This window comes from Gymnoscopelus braueri (assembly GCF_963280865.1).
Source record: "Gymnoscopelus braueri genome assembly, chromosome: 3".
Classification (NCBI taxonomy): domain Eukaryota; kingdom Metazoa; phylum Chordata; class Actinopteri; order Myctophiformes; family Myctophidae; genus Gymnoscopelus; species Gymnoscopelus braueri.
Window position 1 is genome coordinate 13,676,816 of NC_137612.1, and position 22,707 is coordinate 13,699,522.

The 22,707-nt window shown below is 42.6% G+C and overlaps 1 protein-coding gene across 2 annotated transcripts; it reads left to right on the top strand.

Annotated features, from left to right (window-relative positions):
* The first annotated feature begins 788 nt into the window (after positions 1-788).
* On the top strand, positions 789-22,635 carry ikbke (inhibitor of nuclear factor kappa B kinase subunit epsilon). 2 transcript variants are annotated; one of them, XM_080424925.1, is made up of 22 exons: positions 789-1,005; positions 2,063-2,146; positions 2,611-2,744; positions 3,473-3,610; positions 5,582-5,711; positions 6,323-6,504; positions 7,182-7,342; positions 10,783-10,893; positions 11,646-11,825; positions 13,189-13,388; positions 14,767-14,825; positions 15,439-15,530; positions 15,911-16,012; positions 16,365-16,422; positions 18,494-18,606; positions 18,912-18,988; positions 19,188-19,227; positions 19,566-19,667; positions 20,400-20,496; positions 20,656-20,753; positions 21,183-21,254; positions 21,919-22,635. In XM_080424925.1, the coding sequence occupies exons 3-22, from the start codon at positions 2,652-2,654 to the stop codon at positions 21,983-21,985; spliced, it is 2,172 nt and encodes a 723-aa protein (XP_080281051.1). In that variant the 5' UTR covers positions 789-1,005; positions 2,063-2,146; positions 2,611-2,651; the 3' UTR covers positions 21,986-22,635. The 2 variants fall into 2 exon arrangements, with proteins under 2 accessions (XP_080281051.1, XP_080281052.1); XM_080424926.1 differs by having other exon boundaries at positions 2,101-2,146.
* The last annotated feature ends 72 nt before the right edge of the window (positions 22,636-22,707 follow it).

Here is a 22,707-nt window from a genome sequence, read left to right on the forward strand (position 1 = left end):
AGTTTGCAGAAAAAAAGCACATGAAAGTACAGTTCAATACAAGGTCAGCTAACAGGATTTAAAATCCAAGAAAGTCTATGGCTTGTTGTTTCCATAAAACAAGACCAAAAGAAGCAAGAAGCGACCATAAGTCCCATGAGCACTTTTAACCTAGGCTATTGGCTATTTGAAAATAGAAGATCTACAAGCTCACAACGCTCAATGATGCGGCGCGTTGTGTGCTTGTAGATCTGCTATATTCAAAAACATCTTGAAGAAAATGTTAATTGGTCCTCTGGCACAAAATATTTTCAGATGGGGGTGTGGCTACAGAGAAATACATATACATTTTGGGTTCTTAATTATTGCTTAAACAATAATTAAAACATTAGTTTAACAAGCCAGTTCAACAAGTGTAGTTGTTTAACAATAAACAAGTCCAAAAAACACAACCTGCAAACTACCAATATTTACAAGCAACTTCACAGAAAAACAAGCCCAAAGTCGCTTATAATAAGCAGACATGGCAACGCTGATAATAAGAGGCTGCAGGCTCTCATGACGTAAGGAAAGCGAAACCCTTGGTTGGTTTCCATTCTGATGATAACAAAACACATCCGGTCTAGAGCCCGCCTACGCAACACCTGTATCCGGTCATTTCTGCTCACATACAACCTCGGACTTATGGTACTGTTTCCGTATCCTGTCTGTGCCGGATGTTCAAAATGCAAAGTGAATGAATCTGAAGTCTTCCGCTGAACCAAAGGAAGCTTCCTTTGCGCTGAACCAAGGCGGAAATAAAGAAAGTCTGAAGTTTATTTATATTTCCGCCTAACAACGTCTTCCTCCTCAGTGGTAACTGGTGGCAACTACACTGTACCTACTGTACCTACTGTACCCACTGTACTGTACCCATGGGTCTGATGCGAGCTGCCAGGCAGTGCCAACCTGCATATTACAACTTATATTAACTTATTATAACACGTTTACTGGAGCTGTTAATACCGTCATGCTACTTCTACACAGGTAGGCTTGTCTGATGATACAGTATATATATATATATATATATATATATATATATATATATATATATATATATATGTGTGTGTGTGTCTAATGGTACAATAGCCTTCTGTATACATGTGTCACGTATAGTATTGTTGCAGACTTTTCATAATTTATAAAACAAACACAATGTATTATTGTCTGCTTTCTCTGCATTTACACTGATGTCAGGTTTGAATGGATATTCTTGTAATCAATTCAATTCAAAGGAGCTTTATTGACATGAGAAAACATGGTTACATTGGCAAAGCAAGTATCAATACATAAAAACTATTTAAGAACAAATGGGTAAAGTATTTCCCCCCAAACTTCAACTTCATCTTAGGTAAATATTGTACTTATTACTCCACTACAGCTAGGCTATTTTGAAACGTTTAGTTACTAGTTACTTTGTAGACTTTTATAATTATTACAAAACATACATTAACCACTTCAGCCCTATATGTACTTACCTGTAGGCTATTTGAAAATAGCCAATTTAAGCTCACAACATGTTGCAGAGGGGATGCATTGAATGTGTGAGCTTGTAGATTGGCTATTTTCCCCCCTAAATTATCAAAAGATTTCTAGACATATTGCACCTGTGAATTGGGACATTCTGCATAACAAGTACTTTTACCTTTGGTACTTTAAGTATATTTTGATGCCAATACTTTTGTACTTTTGCCTAAGTACATTTTGAATACCGGACTTGTACTTGTTTTTATCATGTTTGATAAAGATGTTATTTGGCACTGTTATTAATTATTATTATTATTATTATTATTATTATTATTGTTATTATTATTATTATTATTATTATTGTTGTTGTTATTATTATTATCACTGTTGTTATTATTATTATTATTATTATTATTATTATTGTTATTGTTATTATTATTATTATTATTATTATTATTATTATTATTATTATTATTATTATTGTTATTATTATTGTTATTATTATTATTATTGTTATTATTATTATTGTCATTGTTATTATTTTGATACAATTTTTTTTGTTGTATTTTATAACCAGATACATGTTGATGTATTTCTGCCCGTCCTCATCTACAGTTACGCTGCAGATCATCTGGGATTTTGATCCAAGATAACCGACCAGGTAAATTATTAAATGATGTCACTCTATGAATAAGTAGTGAACGTGTGGATGTCGGGTTGCAGCTATTGATCATTTACTTAGCGATCATTCTATCCATTACTTTTTTCGATTAATCAATTAATCGAATAACCACTTAAGCATTTTGTATCTTATACTTAAACTTACTACTTAATTAGTGAAAATAGCCTATCTACAAGCTCACAACACGTGGCATCGCAAAAGCTTGTAGATCGGCTATTTTCAATATTAAACTAAACCTTTTCACTTATAATGACATGCCCAAAATAGGGATTGATTATTGTATTTAATGATTGGTTATCGACATTATTTTTTTTATATTATCGATTAAATTGATTAGTTCAATTAACTTGCTAGACTCTCCAGATGTCATGCTGCTTTCTGCTCCAAACGTTGGCTACAGTGTTACAGCTTCCCTAATGAGTGTGTGTTACTGTCTTTGACAGTGTGGTGTGTGTGTTTGTGTGTGTGAGAGAGAGAGAGAGAGATGGCGACGGCCAGTACAGCCAACTACCTGTGGTCTGTAGAAGACGTCCTGGGTCAAGGTGCTACGGCCAGCGTCTACAAGGCTCGCAACAAGGTAGCCATGTTTCTTTTGTTCTCATACCAGCAGATCATCTGTCATCTGACGGGACTTTCATTTCATTAGTGTGTCGCCCAGGTTACGCCTAAACCCTAACCTTTAACCTCACAAACACTATGCCTAACACTAGCCCTGACCCTAACCTTAACCCTAACCTTTAACCTCACAAACACTATGCCTAACACTAGCCTTAACCCTAACCTTAACCCTAACCTTAACCCTAACCTTTAACCTCACAAACACTATGCCTAACACTAGCCTTAACCCTAACCTTAACCCTAACCTTAACCCTAACCTTTAACCTCACAAACACTATGCCTAACACTAGCCTTAACCCTAACCCTTAACCTCACAAACACTATGCCTAACCCTAACCTTAACCCTAACCTTTAACCTCACAAACACTATGCCTAACACTAGCCTTAACCCTAACCTTAACCCTAACCTTAACCCTAACCTTTAACCTCACAAACACTATGCCTAACACTAGCCTTAACCCTAACCCTTAACCTCACAAACACTATGCCTAACCCTAACCTTAACCCTAACCTTTAACCTCACAAACACTATGCCTAACACTAGCCTTAACCCTAACCCTTAACCTCACAAACACTATGCCTAACCCTAACCTTAACCCTAACCTTTAACCTCACAAACACTATGCCTAACACTAGCCTTGACCCTAACCTTAACCCTCACCTTAACCCTGTGTGTGTGTGCTCTAGAGGACAGGGGAGCAGGTCGCAGTGAAGGTGTTCAACATGCAGAGCTACAGTCGTCCATACGAGGTGCAGATGAGAGAGTTTGAGATGCTGAGGAAACTCAACCACAACAACATCGTCAGGCTGTACGCCGTGGAGGAGGTAAAGACCCACAATATCTCTCTGCTGTTGTCGGGCAGAGACCAACTATGTCCAAAATATTAACTTTTCAGGAAAACAAAACAAAAAAAATATGTTTTTAAAATGACACAACGCTGTCTCATCAAAGTTGGTATGGTGACTTTATACATTGTCAGATACTTGAATGTGTCCTTATATTATCATCACTTTACCCAAATACAGCTCAAGTGGAGTTAGGAGGTTTTTGACCATTAATGTGGAGATAGTTGTTTTGTCCATCATTGATTAGAATGACCAAGTTTTCTTTTTTTTCTTAAATTTTTATACCACGATTTTGTAACCCCATTTTTTACACCCAGTGCCAATCGTCTCCCAACCTTGGGAGGCCAGGGCCGAGCTCATGCCTCCTTCAATGCATGAGAGCCAACTGACCTTCTTGTCACTTGACAGGGGGGAGTTTCCCTGGTAGAACGTAGTGCGTGGAAGGAACACGTTATTCCAACCAGTTCCTTTCCCCTCCATCAGGCGCCCCGGCTGGCCAGGGGGAGGCAGTATAGAGACCAGGATTACTGCATGTTTTTGTGAGGGTACCTACAAATCCAAACCCGAAAATCTCGGCCACTCGCTCACTCCCACTCGGTCACTCCGACTCCAAACCGGATGTGCTCAGGGTCCAATTATTCAGTTGCTTCTTGGAGGAGGCGAGTGGAGTCGAGTGGAGGAGCCGAGGAGGCTCTCTACTTCCGCATTTAGCGAGTGTACATCAAGTGTAGGCTCGACCACTCTCCACAGCTCCTGGAAACCCGAAACCATGCCGAAAACACCGGCTGTCCCCCCCCCCCCCCTTCGCCCCCGCCGATCGCTCGTTGCGCATCTCACACACACACACACACACACACACACACACACACACACACACACACACACACACACACACACACACACACACAGTGTAAATTAACAGAAAAGACGCAACAAGCCACTGGCTTTATTGCGTTGTATGATATAAAGCATAATACAATTATATACATTGTAATATATTGTGCACACTTATTCTGTCTAAAGCTGATAGTTCATTTCTCTCCTTGCATCATGCCTCAATAATGCAGTGCATGGACTACTATAAATTACTGTGACAAAGATTATGTTTAAAATAATGTATTGTATTTAGACTGAATATAGGAGAGGACACTTTACGCTTTAACTAGCCGTACTCATTCAATTCTGAACCGATTCTTAAAATTTAAAATTCTCTATTAGCTGTGAAGGACCTTCTTTCATGTCTATCAGTCATGATTTATTTCGCTATCAAACAATATCAAGCAAAATCACAAAATCGTCTGAGTTTTTTTCTTTTTTCTTCGTCCCAGAAGTGGGGGGGATATCACTCAAACTCTCAAAACCCCGGACATTTGAAGGATTTTATAAAACCCCCCCAGACAGCCCCCAAAAAGAGGATATGTCCGGGTAAAAGAGGACGTATGGCCACCCTGCATGAATGATGTAATTCAGAGTCAGACATACTCTCTCCATACCAATGGAGTTAGGAGGTTTAGTCAGAAGAGCATTTTAATACTTTTCATTGGTTCAATATCTGTAAAACCCACACACAGACGTAAAGGGTGTTCAATAGCACTGATTTATTAAAGAAGATGAAAAAGTTGAAATATGGAGATAGGAGGTTTGCGCCAGACAGCGACGATACGATACCCAGTCATAATCCTCAGAGTCAATTTGGTTCTATTTGTACAGTCTTCCCAGCATAGACAGAAGATAATCCCTCTCTTTCTCGTCTGCTCTGTCTCCCTCCTTCTCGCTCTCTCTCTCTCTCTCTCTCTCTCTCTCTCTCTCTCTCTCTCTCACTCACTCACTCACTCACTCACTCACTCACTCACTCACTCACTCACTCACTCACTCACTCACTCACTCACTCACTCACTCACTCACTCACTCACTCACTCACTCACTCACTCACTCACTCTCTCTCTCTAGCTGCCGTCCAAACAGAAGGTGTTGGTGATGGAGTATTGCTCTGGAGGCAGTCTGCTCAGCTTGCTGGAGGAGCCCACCAACGCCTTCGGGCTTCAAGAGACCGAGTTCCTCGTTGTGTTACAGTGTGTCGGTAGGTGTGCGTGTGCGTGGGCTTTTGTAAAGCTCAATTTAGGCTGATAGAAAGATGCTTGTGATGTTATGCCTTCCAATCCCAGTAGCTTCAAGCTTGTGGCTCATGTTAAATGCATTGACAATCTTTGGAAGAGTTCCACACAGTAGGAACGGTCAAGGTCTATCGTTGTGTTTTCCCTGACCGGGAATCGAACCTGGGCCGCGACAGGTGAAAGCACCGAATCCTAGAACTATTGTAATAGGGGGCGTCATAGCTGAATGGTTCGAGAGCCTGCCTGGGGGAGCAGGAGTCCCAAGTTCCCCCAGGTTCGATTCTAGGTCTGGCCAGCAATGTGTTCGAGTACGTGTCCATTTAACGGGGGAAATCGTCAATACCAGTTACAGTTTCCCTTTTTTTTTATATGATTATTTTGTTTATATGGCATCTGCGTCTTCCAACCTGTGGAATAGTGACACGCCCACTTTGGTTCCCAGTTCAGGGCAAGAAAAAACAAGTATGTTTTGGTTCCATTTCCTAACCAACTTTTAGGGCTTCTTTATAGTTGTTGTCAGGTCCCTTTACTCCCTGACATAAAACAACTCTTCCTTCCTCCTTCTCTTGTGTTCCAGTGCATGGGATGAACCATCTCCGTGACAACGGGGTGGTGCACCGCGACATCAAGCCCGGCAACATCATGCGTCAGGTCGGCGACGACGGGCGGTCCATTTACAAACTGACTGATTTCGGTGCTGCTAGAGAGCTGGAGGACGACGAGAAGTTCCTGTCCATCTACGGGACTGAAGAGTATCTGGTAAGATGAGATAAGAGAACATTCCATCGCTTGACATTTTTTATCATTGCTTATTCTCCCCAATTTAGTCGTTGACCCACACACATTTCTGTGTTGTCACTGCTGTCTTATCCTACTGACCAGTGGTGGAGAAAGTACTCAGATATTTTACTTAAGTAAAAGTATCAATACTGCAATGTAGAAGTACTCTGTTACAAGTAAAAGTCTGGAATAAAAAAATCACTTGAGTAAAAGCACAAAAGTATTGGTATCAAAATGTACTTAAAGTACCAAAAATAAAAGTACTGTGAGCTTGTAGAAAAAAATGGAGATACAAGGTTCTGAAAGGGGATGCAGCTGGTACTCGGTCCCAAATGAACCCAAATGAACTTTGATGACTTGATGGCATAGCGCCTCATTAAGAAAATATAGTGTACACAGAGGTGTTGTCACAGATCCTCAAACTGTCGTTCAAACCTCCTAACTCCAACTCAGGGTTTTTTCGTGTGTGTGTGTGTGTGCGTGTGTGTGTGCGTGTGTGTGTGTGTGTGTGTGTGTGTGTGTGTGTGTGTGTGTGTGTGTGTGTGTGTGTGTGTGTGTGTGTGTGTGTGTGTGTGTGTGTGTGTGTGTGTGTGTGTGTGTGTGTGTGTGTGTGTGTGTGTGTGTGTGTGTGTGTGTGTGTGTGTGTGTGTGTCTAGCATCCAGACATGTACGAGCGTGCGGTGCTCCGTAAGCCCCAGCAGAAGGCGTACGGTGTGAGCGTTGACCTGTGGAGTATCGGCGTGACCTTTTACCACGCCGCCACGGGGAGCCTGCCCTTCACGCCGTACGGAGGACCCCGCAGGAACAAGCCCACCATGTGAGTATTAAAGTCACACGTTAACAGAGGCTGGAATCAGCTGTGGGAAATATGCAAGAAGCAGAAGGCATACATACATATAACATCACATCCTCAATTTCACTTCTCCAATGTACAGTATGGACATGGTGCAAGTCACATTTTGAATGCATATAGGGAATGAATATGTGAATGCATATCTCTGCTTTCGGGGCAGAAAGCAGCTATGTCCACAATATTAAGGAAATGAAAAAAGCAACAACAACACTGCCTCATCACAGTTTGTATGGTGACTTTATACATTGTCAGATACTTGAATGTGGCAATCATTTGAACAGGTTTTTTTTATATTTAACGAACATTTTTAACATTTAACGAACATTTTTAACTCAAATCTTTGCTTCTGGAGGGGTCCCTGGAACAAAACATTTTGAGATGGGGGTCCGCGGCCAAATACATATCATTTTGGGGGTCCTTGACATGAAAAAGTTTGAGCACCACTGATATAGAAAGATAGGTTTTTCAGAAAACTGTTTGGATTTAGAAGACATTTGTAGAATCGGCTTCAGGTCTTAATGGGTTAAATAAAATAAAAAGTTGAAAAACTGAGATTGTTGGTTTCTGCCCGACAGTGGCGATATGTATATTCAGTACAGTAGGTATGTATATACAGTAGGTATGTATATACAGTAGGTATGTATACACAGTAGGTATGTATATACAGTAGATACAGTAGGGCTTCAGTGGTGTGCAGTGCCCGTGTCTCTGGTTGCAACTCGAAGCACAGTGTCATAATATTACATGATGCCACTGACCATATTTGAGGATTCCTGCAACAAGCAAATATTTTGTTATAGTGCCCAATAATTTATCATGCATGTTACTATATGTTATACCTTTTTGTGTTGTTTCTTAAAGCTACAATCTGTAACTTTAATGCCCCACCCGGGATTTGAGCCCCGGTCTCCCCACGTTTAAGACCCAAATATCTACCACTCAGTCAGTCAGTCAGGAGGATATTCCTACTTCTCTCCAGGGGAGAAATTGTGCTTATGAGCTTGAAGGTACATGTAGTACTACTTGTCAACCAGTAGGTGTCAGGGTCTAACCACCCTCTAACCACTGTAGATGTACTAACATACTCTACCACACAGATTGGTTAAAATAAGATCCGGATTGCAGCTTTAATTCCTTCATGTGTTAATACAAAGTGCTACAGTATACTGAGTATACTGTATATAGAATATAGAGTATACTATACTCTATATTCTGTACTGTAATTTCAGCTAAAGAAACATTTACAGGATGGCAAACTGCTCCAGAACAAAGCAAAGGGACATAACATACAGTAGCATTGCTATTTGAGCCCCTGTGAGCCTGAGCTGTATGTGTTTGTTGTGTATAGGTACAAGACAGAGATGTCCACGAGTCTCTGAGCTCGAGTCCGAGTCGAGTCTCGAGTCTTTGGCCTCGAGTCCGAGTCAAGTCTTGAGTCTTTGAGGGTCGAGTCCGAGTCAAGTCCAGAGTCTTGCAGCCACGAGTCCAATTTTTTTTCTTAATTTCTTAATTTATTTATTCATTTATACAATGTAGCCTAAGGCTGAAATACAGTTATGATGGTCCACAAACCCGACCCGAAGTGAGAAATGCACAGAATGAATGTTTATCAAAATAGTTGTAGGATACATTCATTTAGGCTCCTTTGCGTCTTATAGCGCAGCTCAACTGCGGAAGGCACAGGCTCACACACAGCCGACCAGCCTGCTAGTTAGTCTACATATGTTTTATTAAGGAAGATTGGCATGTCAACGTGTTTGGGTATAGCCTACATCTAGTGCACACTGCTGTGATGTCTCTTGAGCGTAACGACAACGCTCCTACAACACGGACCTCCCCCGACCGACCCGGCCGGGCGGTGGTACACAGTCACATACAGTAGCAATGCATATGGCTATACATCGGCCAGTTTCAGGAAAGATATGTACTCACATTGGCTCACTTGGCTGTTATCGTTTACGTTCCATTTCCACCATTCTAATGGATTCCAGGGGTGTGTAAACATCTCTGAAGTAGCTCCATTTACTTTCCTCTGAAGTGACGCAGTTATGTCCAAGTAGGCTATTGTCCCCGTTCGCTAAGTGCAACTTTTTCATCATCCACCTTTGTGCAATAATCCCGAACAGAGCTACACTAGTGTGACAACTGCCAGCTATAATCTAGTAGGCTACTGTAACTTACAGTAAGTTTACATCAATCATAGCCTCTTCAAACCCAGATACATTGCTACCGCGCGTAATGTGCCGTCGCCTACCTACCCAAAATAACAGACATACAAGCTATCAACGCGCTGCGTCATAGCGTGTCGACAGCTTACAGATCTGATCTTTTGGGCACATAAACAATGTGGCGCGACGGAGTATGACACTACGCATTTTGGAAACCAAATAAGCCTGTGAGGTCTGTAATATTACATTACGTGGTCGACAAAATAGACATGTAACTTGCTTGTAGTCAGTGGTTCTCAACCTGTGGGTCGGGACCACAACGGAGCTCACAATGCCTCGCGAGCTTGTAGATCTGCTATTTTCACAATATTTATCTGTGGAACCAAGTCAAACTAAATGTGGATCCCCAGTTCAAATATGATTCTTTTGGGGGGTCACGGCCTGAAAAGGTTTGAGAACCACAGCTTTTAATGCAGTGAACATTACATGAACGTAGCGTTTACCGTGGTGAAGTGTTGAATATTCACCCAGCTGGGTTTAACGAGACAGCGGCGCAAAATGAAAACCCGATGTTTCCTAAACATGCTGTCACAGATGATCCGACCATCTTATAAAAAATGTAAGCATATGCCAAAATAACTGAGGTTATATAGCTGATTCTGAGCTAAACATATTTGTTTAAAGTTTTTATATTTAAACTTTATGATGAAAGGCCGCGGCGGCCACACACACAGCAGCTGTTGTGCTCGCCTCTCCATGTTTACGTTAATGAGCAGCACGAAGCAGCTTGACTGAAGCCGGTTGGGAGCCAGCTCCGCGCAGCGCGCACTGGAGGAGACGTTTCTTTGCGGGAGGGGACAGGGGAGTGGAAATTTTTGGGGCATTTCATTCATTTATTTGTCAAAAAAAATACCCATAAAATAAAGATTGTCCACGAGTCTTTGAGCTCGAGTCCGAGTCAAGTCTCAAGTCTTTGAGGGGAGAATCCGAGTCGAGTCTGGAGTCTCATTTGTGGCGACTCGAGTGCGACTCGAGTACGAGTCCCCGACTCGAGTCCCCATCTCTGGTACAAGATCACTACAGGTAAACCATGTGTTTGTTGTGTAGGTACAAGATCACTACAGGTAAACCATGTGTTTGTTGTGTATAGGTACAAGATCACTACAGGTAAACCATGTGTTTGTTGTGTATAGGTACAAGATCACTACAGGTAAACCATGTGTTTGTTGTGTATAGGTACAAGATCACTACAGGTAAACCCATGGGGGCCATCGCTGGAATCCAGCGCACAGATGACGGCCCTATAGAGTGGAGCTACCATCTACCTCACAGCTGCCAACTCTCACAGTACGTGTGTGTGTGTGCGTGTGCGTGTGCGTGTGCGTGTGCGTGTGCGTGTGCGTGTGCGTGTGCGTGTGTGTGTGTGCGTGTGTGTGTGCGTGTGTGTGTGTGTGTGTGTGTGTGTGTGTGTGTGTGTGTGTGTGTGTGTGTGTGTGTGTGTGTGTGTGTGTGTGTGTGTGTGTGTGTGTGTGTGTGTGTGTGTGTGTGTGTGTGTGCCAAAGTCCTACACGTCCAAATCGTGTTTTCAGTGTTTACGGTAGAAGGTGCGGTTCCCCAACCTATGAGTGATGCTATGCGTTCTGGAGAAGAGTAGATCAGGAAATAATGTGATCACAACAAACCCAACCCCGTCTGATCTAATGTTCCTGCGTTTTTTTGGCAAGAACAAGCTATATTCAACAGCTAATAACTAAAGAACGGAGGGTCGCTGTGACACGCTTTTTTTCTTTCTTACGGAAGCATAGAGAAAACCTCTGTGTTTAGCAACGATCGGGGGATCGATCATACTGGAGTTAAATATTCTGTGACCACTTGAAAAGGTAAGAAAAATGAAAAATCACTGGCACTATTGGCAATTATTCATTTATTTACTTGGCACTGAATGAGTTAAGGACAGAGAGCCATTATATATTTTGGGTTGGTCAATCCACATTTTGGCGGCAGTGTAGTAGAATGCATTGTTGCCATTATCATCAGTGCAGAGAAACCCTGAGAGAATCCATCCGTTCCCTTGTTGTCTCTCTCTCTCTCTCCACCAGGGGTCTGAAGGTGCAGCTGGTCCCGGTCCTGGCCGGTATCCTGGAGGCTGACCAGGACAGATGTTGGGTCTTTGACCAGTTCTTCACGGCCACCACAGACGTCCTGCAGCGGAGGCCTGTGCACGTCTTCTCCCTGCAGCAGGCCAGCGCTCACTCCGTCTACATGCACCACTATAACACGTAAAACACTGTCTTTTTACATTTTTAAATTTACATTTTTTTCCCCACCATTTTGTAACCCATTTTTACACCCAGCGCCAATTGCCTATGTAATCCTGGGCGCTACTCTCCCTCTGCCAGCCTAGGGAGAGCCCAGAACTCAGCTCATGCCTCCTTCAATGCACGAGGATCTAGCAAGCCGCTTCTTATCACCTGACAGGGGGGAGTTTCCCCGGTGAGCCACGAGAAGCACGGTTTGGTGAGCGAGTCGCCGTGCCGAGCGTTTGCGAAGTCTGCTTCAACTGTCTCAGCGCCGTTTGAGTTATGGCCCGATAGGGACAGAATCCTAACTCATATCGTCCTTAGTCAACATGTGTCGTTGAGGGATTATACCCCGTTCCAGTCAAACGTTTGCCGTTGGGTCAAAACAGCGTAGCTGTGTTTGTGCTTCAAGAGCAGATAAAACTGAATATCACACAAAACATCCAGTACATGTTTCCTGATCTCTATATAAAGAGAGAAACAATAAATCATGTTTTCTAATGTAATGCATCCACAGGGGATGTAGCTCAGTGGTAGAGCGCATGCTTCGCATGTATGAGGTCCTGGGTTCAATCCCCAGCATCTCCAGTCTTTATACAATAGTCTAGATCAAGGGTTTCCAAACCTTTCAGGCCGCGAAGCCCCAAAATAATCTGGGGACCCCCCCACCCTGACCAGCACTTGGTATTGTAGGAGTTGAGGCATTACATTTAGTTTGACCCCAAAGATAAATGTTGTGAGAATACCCGAACTATAAGCTCACACAACGGCTCGCACTGCTTGTAGATCGGCTATTCTCTCAAGGTTTGCCTCTTTCTTACGTAATGTTTGACCATTTGGCCAATTAACCCATTATACCTTTTAATACCGGGAAACAGCTGTGTCATTTTAGATGTTGCATGCTTTTGCTTTACTTGTGTGCAAATATCTCCAGGCCTTAAATGGTTTATAAAGACTGGAGATGCTGGGAATTGAACCCAGGACCTCATACATGCGAAGCATGCGCTCTACCACTGAGCTACATCCCCTGTATGCCTGGTATCTCCAGTCTTTATATAATAGATGATTAAATGTAGAGATGTAGTGGAGTAGAAGTAAAAGTACAGAAAATTGGAAATACTCAAGTAAAGTAAAAATACCTCAAAAGTTTACTTAAGTACAGTACTTGAGTAAATGTACTTAGTTACTTTACACCACTGGTTTTAACTTGACTTACAGTGCCCCTCACTCACCTCTCTGTCTCCCTCTGTCTCCCTCTCTCTCTCTCTCTCTCTCTCTCTCTCTCTCTCTCTCTCTCTCTCTCTCTCTCTCTCTCTCTCTCTCTCTCTCCCTCACCCTCCAGGGTGTCTGTGTTCCTGGAGGAGGTGTCGTCTCAGACGGGGGTGGGGGTGCAGGAGCAGCACCTCCTGTACCTGGGCCATGAGCTCCACCTGGAGGGCGGCATGAAGGTTGTCAACCTCCCGCCCACCTCCTCCTCCAGGCCCCTGATGCTGCTCAGCCAGGGGCCTGAAGGGCCCGCCGCTGGACTGCCCTGCAGGGAACGTAAGATACACACACGCACGCACACACGCACTTACACACGCACGTACACACGCACACACACACACACACACACACACACACACACACACACACACACACACACACACACACACACACTGTTAGTGTGTGTGTGTGTGTGTGTAGTACACAGTAAAAGTCTGGTAATCCAAATTTACTTGAGTAAAAGTAACAATTGGCATCAAAGTATAGTACTCATTACTACTGATTATGCGGAATGTCCTGTTTCACAAGGTATCATGTGTATAAAATGTATTACAATATTTTGAAAATAGCAGATCTACAAGCTCACAACGCGTCGCAATGCGACGCGTTGTGAGCTTGTAGATCGGCTATTTTCAAATAGCCAAAGTTTAAATAGGGCTGAAGTGCTTAATGCATGTTTTGTAATAATAATGCAAATCTACAAAGTAACGAGTAACTAAAGTTTTCAAATAATTGTAGTGGAGTAAAAGTACAATATTTGCCTCTGAGATGTAGTGGAGTAGAAGTAGAAGTACTGAAAATTGGAAACACTCCAGTAAAGTAAAAATACAGTACCTCAAAATTGTACTTAAGTACAGTACTTGAGTAAATGTACTTAGTTACTTTACACCACTGCACACACACACACACATCTGTTTTTAACCATAAACCTAAAGCCGAAAACAGCTTATAGGCCTATGCAAGCTCACAATTTATCGCAGAGCACTATTTTGTGAGCTTGCAACATTAGTGTCATAGGGGATGTAGCTCAGTGGTAGAGCGCATGCTTCGCATGTATGAGGTCCTGGGTTCAATCCCCAGCATCTCCAGTCTTTATAAACCACACATGTACCCTGTTATACTCTCTCTCGCCGAATAGTCTGAGCAACGGAGGCACTACTAGTTTTTAAAGTGGATGACCATCCGCTATTTTTGAATAGCCAACATAAAAAATTGTTAAAATGTTAGAAAGGCCTAATCAATACCAAACTGGGGGTCATTGAAAACAAAACGTTTAAGAAGCTTTGCCATAGGGGATGTAGCTCAGTGATAGAGCACATGCTTAACATGTATGAGGTCCTGAGTTCAATCCCCGGCATTTCCAGTCTTTCTTCCCAATGGAGTAACGTGTATCAGTCTCTCAAGAAAACTGTTGGCTCACAAATGTTTCCACCGAACACCCTAAGCAATGGAAGCAGATGTCTGGATAGACAATCCTTACAATACTATAGATCAGCTATTATTATTACAGCAATTATACTATGTACTTGTGGGGACATTTGGCCCTCACAAGTATAGTAATATACACACACGCGAGTGCGCACGCACGCACATGCGCACACGCACGCACACAGTCATACCAGTTCCACAACTGTATTCTCTCTCTTCCTCTTAGCGGAGACCCCTGTGATCCCACCTAAGTTTGATGTCATGGCCGACTACAACTTCTCCAAGGTATCACTGCTGCTGTTTCTTTATTTGTCTTCCAGTCATGCTCAGAGACACAAGAGTTACACAAACAAGTGTAAAAAAAAGGCAGAAGTTTGTAACTTCTAAATCTTGTTTTGTGACGCAAGGACCCATGCAGGAGGTCTTCTGGCGTGGTAAATAGTTACCCTATATTGTGAAGCTGTCATGTTCTACCACATTCATGCCGTTTGAACATAATTCAGGCAGCACTGCTGTATGTGTATCAAGATTCAATTCATTTTTCCAATGTGTGGCCGTTTGCTCACATTGTCAAAGTCAGTATGGCCCTCTGGGAATACCAGTCATACAAAAAAAAATCGTAGTGGTCTACACTTTGGCACAGATGTGTGCGACTGTTGCGTCGAAGTTGAACTCTGCAGGAATGGCAACACTTTTTTGTGTGCAAAATATTGCTGTTATTAAACAGGGTGTGATATAGTATTCCGGAGGTAATCATTGCTATAGAGTGTTTTCTCTTGTTTGTTTTTTTGGCAACTGGGGTCTCCCCGTCTATCCAGCACTTTAGTAAACAGAAAATACAATTTACGGCACCTCTCTCTCTCTCTCTCTCTGGTTCTGTCTCTCATAACATCTACAGGTGGTGGTAGGAGTTGTCCATCAGTATCTGAGGATAGTGCGCTCTCTGCACACACACAGAGAACTGCTGCTGCAAGGATACTACAGCTACATGTGAGACACACACACACACACACACGCACACGCACGCGCACGCACACGCACACACACACACACACACACACACACACACACACACACACACACACACACACACACACACACACACACACACACACACACACATCTGTTAATTTTTACTTATTTAGTTGTATGCATCCTAATGTCATTGTATAATGGTGTTTCCTTTGCTTGTTGTTTTGTGTAAAGCACATTGAATTGCCTTGTTGTTGAAATGTGCTGTACAATAAAACTGCCTCGCCTTGTCTAATTACCTGTCCTTCGGTCTGGAATCCCCCCCCCCCTCCCCCTCCCCCCATCTATTTCTCCTCCATTTTCTCTCTCTCTGATCTTCCTCATCCTCTGTTGGTCAGGATGAAGATGCGTAGGGAGTGTGGAGAAGCCATGCTCAGCATCACCATGATCGGCATGAAGCTGCAGGCCTGCCTCCGTTCAGAACACACGCTGCGCACGTTGTGAGTTGATCCATAATATTAACTTTTCAGGAAATGAAAAAAAGAAAAAAGTAGGTTATTTTTTAGAACAACACAACACTGTCTCATCAAAGTTGGTATGGTGACTTTATACATCGTCAGATACTTGAATGTGTCCTTATATTATCACTGTACCCAAATACAGCTCAAGTGATGAAGTTAGGAGGTTTCTGACCATTAATGTCTCTCTCTCTCTCTCTCTCTCTCTCTCTCTCTCTCTCTCTCTCGCTCTCATCTCTCTCTCCCCCCCTCTCTCTCTCTCTCTCTCTCTCTCTCTCTCTCTCTCTCTCTCTCTCTCTCTCTCTCTCTCTCTCTCTCTCTTTCTCTCTCTCAGAGGCCATCATCCTCCAGAAAGCCCAGGCTCAACTGATAACGGCAAGAAGCTGCAGTTGGTGAGAGCCATCAGATATCAACATCCCAGAAGAAGTTCATGGCATAAAGGATAGCTTATGGCAGGGGTCTTCAACTGGGGGTCCTCAGAGTTACTACAGGGGGGGCCGCCAAATCTTTGTGTGATAGGATCATTCTTTTTTACATTAACCACTTGAACCCTCGCATCCCTATTCTGAGGAAAAATAGCCGATCTACAAGCTCACAATGCCTCGCGCCTCTGCTATTTTCGTCCAAGAGGTTTGGTGTAGAGGGAAAAAAGAGCAGACCAAGTACAGAGCCAAAGGTCAAGTATTGAGGGTTTAAGTGGTTTAATGTCTGAAAGTACACGTTAACATGAATCCAACAACTGATGATAGTTGCTGTCAAACAAGTCTATGAAGCTATCTATGAAAAAGTTTAATCTGCAACATAGTGGTCCCTGCTTTCTCTCAACTAAGGGGTCCTTGGGCTGAAAAACGTTGAATACCCCTGGCTGGAAAGAGGATAGGACAAATAGGGGCAGGAGCCAACTGAATAGATGTACCTGTTATTGTATTGTAAAGATTGTCTATCCACAGGTAGTCTCTCAAGACACAAAAACTATTCCACAATCTGGAATAGAACACTTCAAGTCTGTAAACTATACGCCCCTGGAAGACGCTGTTCCGTTCAGGAAAATATATTTAAAAAGTATCTTTCAAATATATTTTTGAATTTCCATTTCTGCTGAGCAGCAAGCAGCGGACAGGCTTTTGACTTGTTCGAGTTGCAGTAGGAATTATTTAAATGACTGTTTGGCGGAAGCATCTGTGAGCCAACAGTCTCAGACTGATACTGATACACGATCGTCAATAAGGACTGGAAATGGTGGGGATTGATCCCAGGACCGCATACATACAAAGCATGAGCTTTACCACTGAGCTACATCCCCTATGGCAAGGCTTGTTAAACGTTTTGTTTTCAAGGACCCCCAGTTTAGTATTCATTAGGCCTTTTTAACGTTTTAACCATTTTATCCATTTGTATGTTGGCTATTAAAAAAATTGCGGATTGGCATCCACTTTAAAAACTGTGCACTTTAACATATGTGGTTCATAAAGACTGGAGATGCTGGGGATTGAACCCAGGACCTCATACATGCGAAGCATGCGCTCTACCACTTAGCTACATCCCCTGTTCTTCAGGAGATTATTCTCAAAGTTTTCAATTTCAATGACCCCCATTTTGGTATCGAGTAGGCAGAGGGTTCCCAACCGAACCCCACATTCCCCAAAATAATCATATTTGAGGCATTAGATTTAGTTTGACAACGCCTCGCTGTGAGCTTGTAGATCGGCTATTTTCACAATGTTTGCCTCTTTCTTACGTAACATTTGACAATTTGGCCAATTTGGTATTAAAAAGGTTTTAAAGGTCATTAAATTGTAACTTTATAAATGTGCAGATACCCTGTATACACTGTATGTTGGTTTGTTTACTGTTGAGTGACAAAAATCAATGTTGCACATTATTAAGCTAATCATCTGGGGACCCCCCAAAATAATTTGGGGACCCAACCCCCAGTTTGAGAACCCTTGGAGTAGGCCAGGGACTCCCATAAGTGTACAAATGCCTTATGGATGCATTGCATTAAAAAAAACATGATTTATTGTTTCTCTCTTTATATAGAGGTCAGGAAAAACATTTTACTTATTCTTTCTGCGTGATCTTCAGTTTTATCTTTGTAAACATCTGCTCTTGAAGCACCAAACACAGATAGTGCAAGAAGCTCATCAGAAAATTAAAGGTTAAATCCTCAAGTGTTGGAGAATGTCTAGAGGGGCCACAGTAAATGAATGTGGTCTCCCTTGTACCAGACTATTAACGGACAACTTAACCCCTCATTTGTGTTACAGTATTTAATGTTTAATCATCTATAAAGACTGGAGATGCTGGGGATTGAACCCAGGACCTCATACATGCGAAGCATGCGCTCTACCACTGAGCTATATCCCCTGTAGATGTGTAGCAGTAACTGTACTATAATATAATGTATGTGTGGAAGATCAGGTGATCATCATCAGAGAGCCACTGACACTGCTGTCCTTTCAGCTCCGGGATCACGTGCCGATGTACACCGCCGGGATCCAGGAGTTCCAGAACCGACTGGAACATCTACTCATAGAGCAGGCCAAACTGTCTGAGAGTCTGGCCGATGACAAGAGGTATGATGGGGGGGGGGGGGGGGAGTAACAGCATCATGACATCATGTCTGTGTGGTGATGATCTGAACGCTGAACGCTCACGTTATATTGTTATATTTTCTGGTTGCGGCTGAAAGTCTAATGATTAGCGAGGCATGCCACCGAGGCAGGTGATGGAATGGGGTTTTCCGGCTGTTTCGGGGGTGGCGTCCTTCTTGTCTCGTTCTTGCAATTAGGCCAATCGCAAACAGGCAGGGTGGATGGGGCTTGGCAGATCCTAGTTACCATGAAATTATACGCTGAACCCTCACCTCTCGCTCCCACAGCCAGGAGAAGATGGCGGTCCTTCAAGAGAAGATCATTGTCATCCATCAGCAGTACCGCAAGGACAGGATCATTGGCAGTACGTAGTGCGTGTGCACGCGCGCGCGTGTGTGTGTGTGTGTGTGTGTGTGTGTGTGTGTGTGTGTGTGTGTGTGTGTGCGCGTGTGTGTGTGTGTGTGCGAAGGACCGTATGATGGGCAATACTTGCATGCTTCCATCATTCATACTTTTATGCGAGAGCATGTTCATACTGTATGTCTTGTATTTTTTTACCACAGAACTGCTGTACAACGATGAGCAAATCCACAAGTTTGAGAAGTGAGTATTGTGTGTTGTTGTTTGGCAGTGAGTGAAGAACACTTGCTCATCCTTTTGATTGATTGATTGATTGCATTTTTTATTAGGCAAAAATTATGTAAAACATCACAGTTACATTTATAATACTTTTGTCCAAAAACGTCCTTGCGGACTTGTTTCCGTTGGGGTCCTTGGTATTCATTTCATAGGTATATATAGTAGCAACCAAACAGTTCAAATATCAACATAAAAATATACAGAGAAAAAATAACACTACCGGTATGTACAAATCCAGCGTTTCATTTATTCTGAAATGTCCTTTTGATTAGATTTTCTCTTTCTCTCTCTCTCTCTCCCAGGATCCACCTGTCGTCTCATGTAAAGCGTATGAAGGCTCTGTTTAGAGAGGACTGTGTCCAGAGATACAGAGAGCTTCTGACCACGGCCAAGACATGGAACAGGTGAGAGGTCAACTCTCCAAACCCCTTTAACCACATCAAGACCTCCCGAGGTCGATTCTACAAATATGCCTCCTATATCAGTGGTTCTGTCAAGGACCCCCAAATTCATATGTAATTTGGCTGCGGAAACTGTTTTGTGCCAGGGACCCCCAGAAGATTTTTTCAAAAACGGCAGATATACAAGCTTGCAGTGCCGTGACGTGCCGTATATCTGCCATTTCTTTTTTGAGGTCTTTTTATGCCTTTATTGATAGTACAGTAGGTAGACAGGAAACGGGTAGAGAGAGATGGGGAGTGACACACAGCAAAGGCCGTCGGGATCATTGTCTCGTTGAGGGCAACTAAAGAGCAAAGAACAGATTTACTGTTATAATATAGATACGCTCATTCAGCCGTGGGTCTGCTGGCCTCCACAGAACAGAGCAGGAAGGACTGTCTATTCACTGTTCAATCATCTATAAGTAATATGCTGCGGATTGAACCCAGGACCTCATACATGCGAAGCATGCGCTCTATCACTGAGCTACATCCCCTGTAAATACATGGTATTCCATGATAGTTTCCAGGAGAAACTATGGAAATCTAAGGCATTGTACTGTAACTAAATATGCAGTGTTAGTTCGAACTGAAATCTGGAACTTATTTGAATTAATAAAAAGTTATTTTAATTGATATGTGTGGTGTGTGTGTGTGCGTGCGTGGATGCGTGCGGGTGTGTGCGTGTGTTCACAGTGTCCTGTTGGAGATGCAGTGTCGCCTGGATGACTTCACTTCCTTCTCCAGAGGTCTGATGGCTGACCTGGAGATATGTGATGACCAGCACACTAAGGTCAGCCTCACACACACACACACACACACACACACACACACACACACACACACACACACACACACTCCTCAGGCTCTGGATAATATAATAATTAGATATAAAACCTTTGTATGGAGTCCTCCACTCCTTGTGTTGATATAAAACCTGTTGAATCCTCAGGCTCTGGATGGAGTCCTCCACTCCCTGCATTCCAAGACAGCAGCACATCAGCTGGTGGCAGGAGACACGCCCAGGGACAAGGACCCCATGGTCTCCAGGTGCGTGTATGTGTGTGTGTGTGTGTGTGTGTGTGTGTGTGTGTGTGTGTGTGTGTGTGTGTGTGTGTGTGTGTGTGTGTGTGTGTGTGTGTGTGTGTGTGTGTGTGTGTGTGTGTGTGTGTGTGTGTGTGTGTGTGTGTGTGTGTGTGTAAATAGAGAGAGAGAGAGAGGGAGAGAGATAATGCTGTTTGTCGTGACGGTTTTATACCAACAATTATTATAGTTTCGTAAGACAGTCTTCCTTCTAAGTTGCAATGTAACAAAGCTGTTTACACATTTCTTTATTCACATTTAATTGAACATACATTGTTTTGTTTCGATTGTTTTTGTTCCACTTTTGCTTTGGGAATGTAAACGCATGTTTTCTCATGCCAATAAAAGCTCTTTTGAATGTAATTGATGATAATAACAGGCCTTCTTCTCATCCAGGATGCACCATCTGAAGGATGAAATGGAGATTCTGGTCCAGGAGCTTCAGTGTAACAACAGCATCATAGAGAGGTACGATGTATTGATCAGTCTCATACCGTATACACTGTGTGTGTGTGTGTGTGTGTGTGTGTGTGTGTGTGTGTGTGTGTGTGTGTGTGTGTGTGTGTGTGTGTGTGTGTGTGTGTGTGTGTGTGTGTGTGTGTGTGTGTGTGTGTGTGTGTGTGTGTGTGTGTGTGTGTGTGTTTTACTGTGGTGTAAAGTAACTATGTAAGTAACTAAGTATATTTACTCAAGTACTGTACTTGAGTACAATTTTTAGGTATTTTTTTTACTTTACTGGAGTATTTCCATTTTTCAGTACTTTAACTTCTACTCCACTACATCTCAGAGGTTAATATTGTACTTTTACTCCATTACAATTATATGAAAAAACGTAACGCATTGTGAGCTTGTAGATCGTCTATTTGCAAAAGATTTGTATACATTTGAAAACTTGAAATGGGACATTCTGCATAATGAGTACTTTCTACTTTTGGTACTTTAAGTACATTTTGATACCAATACTTGTGTACTTTAACTCAGGTAAATTTTGAATTCCGGACTTTTACTTGTAACAGAGTGTTTTTACATTGCAGTATTGATACTTTTACTTAAGTTAAACATTTGAGTACTTTTTCCACCACTGGTATTTTAGTTACTAACTGAAATATGTCTATGTCTTCGTGTCCTCTAGTCTGGGAGCGGTGAACCCTACAGCTACAGCTCTGAAACCGGATGTGTCCAGGCCTTCCACACTGTGACCACCAGAGGGCTACAACATATAACACACATACATGAACATATAACACACATACATGAGTACTAGAGTCTCTGCTTCAGGCCTGCTAAGCCTGTACATGATGTCTCCAGGATGGTCCTGAAAACTACAAATCGGATCCTGAGCCACATTTCGCTGAAGTACCTTACATAATTGAGAAAATGGCCCCACATTCTGGATTAAACCGGTTGGTTCACTTTCAGTTGTGACCACGAGATCAAAGTATCACCATACAGTAGTACAGTAGCATTATGAACTCTAAAACCTTTGTTCGGGGAGTAACATATTGTATACACTCATTCTTAATCTTCTTTTTGCCACATTCAGTTTAGCCTAGCTAGCATAATACAAAACAATACTTCCCAGCTCTCAGCTAGGGGGGGCTACTCTTCTGAGTGTGTTGATGAGGTCTATAATCTTACACTTTCAACGTCACTATCTGACTTATTAAAAGAACTGTGTCACTACCTGCATACTTATACTCTTAAAGGGATAGTTCACCCTTAAAAAAATATCTTTTTCTATCCATTAGTCACCCCATGGAGACTTGAATTCATGGATACTTGTTGTTTTATATTTTGTGTATTTGAATGTTTTTGTCTCATTCCTAAGCCAATAATTTGATGACCAGCAAACTGGTAGGCAGCGGTTCTGGTAGGAGATACAAAGGAGACTCTTTGTGTCTCCTACCGGAACCGCTGCCGG

Bases quoted from the DNA above. Each gene is read 5' to 3' on its own strand.
- ikbke (XM_080424925.1), top strand. From the start codon at position 2,652: ATGGCGACGGCCAGTACAGCCAACTACCTGTGGTCTGTAGAAGACGTC. The intron at 2,745-3,472 runs GTAGCCATGTTT...TGTGTGCTCTAG, and splicing joins TCTACAAGGCTCGCAACAAG to AGGACAGGGGAGCAGGTCGC. The intron at 19,228-19,565 runs GTGAGTATTGTG...TCTCTCTCCCAG, and splicing joins CAAATCCACAAGTTTGAGAA to GATCCACCTGTCGTCTCATG.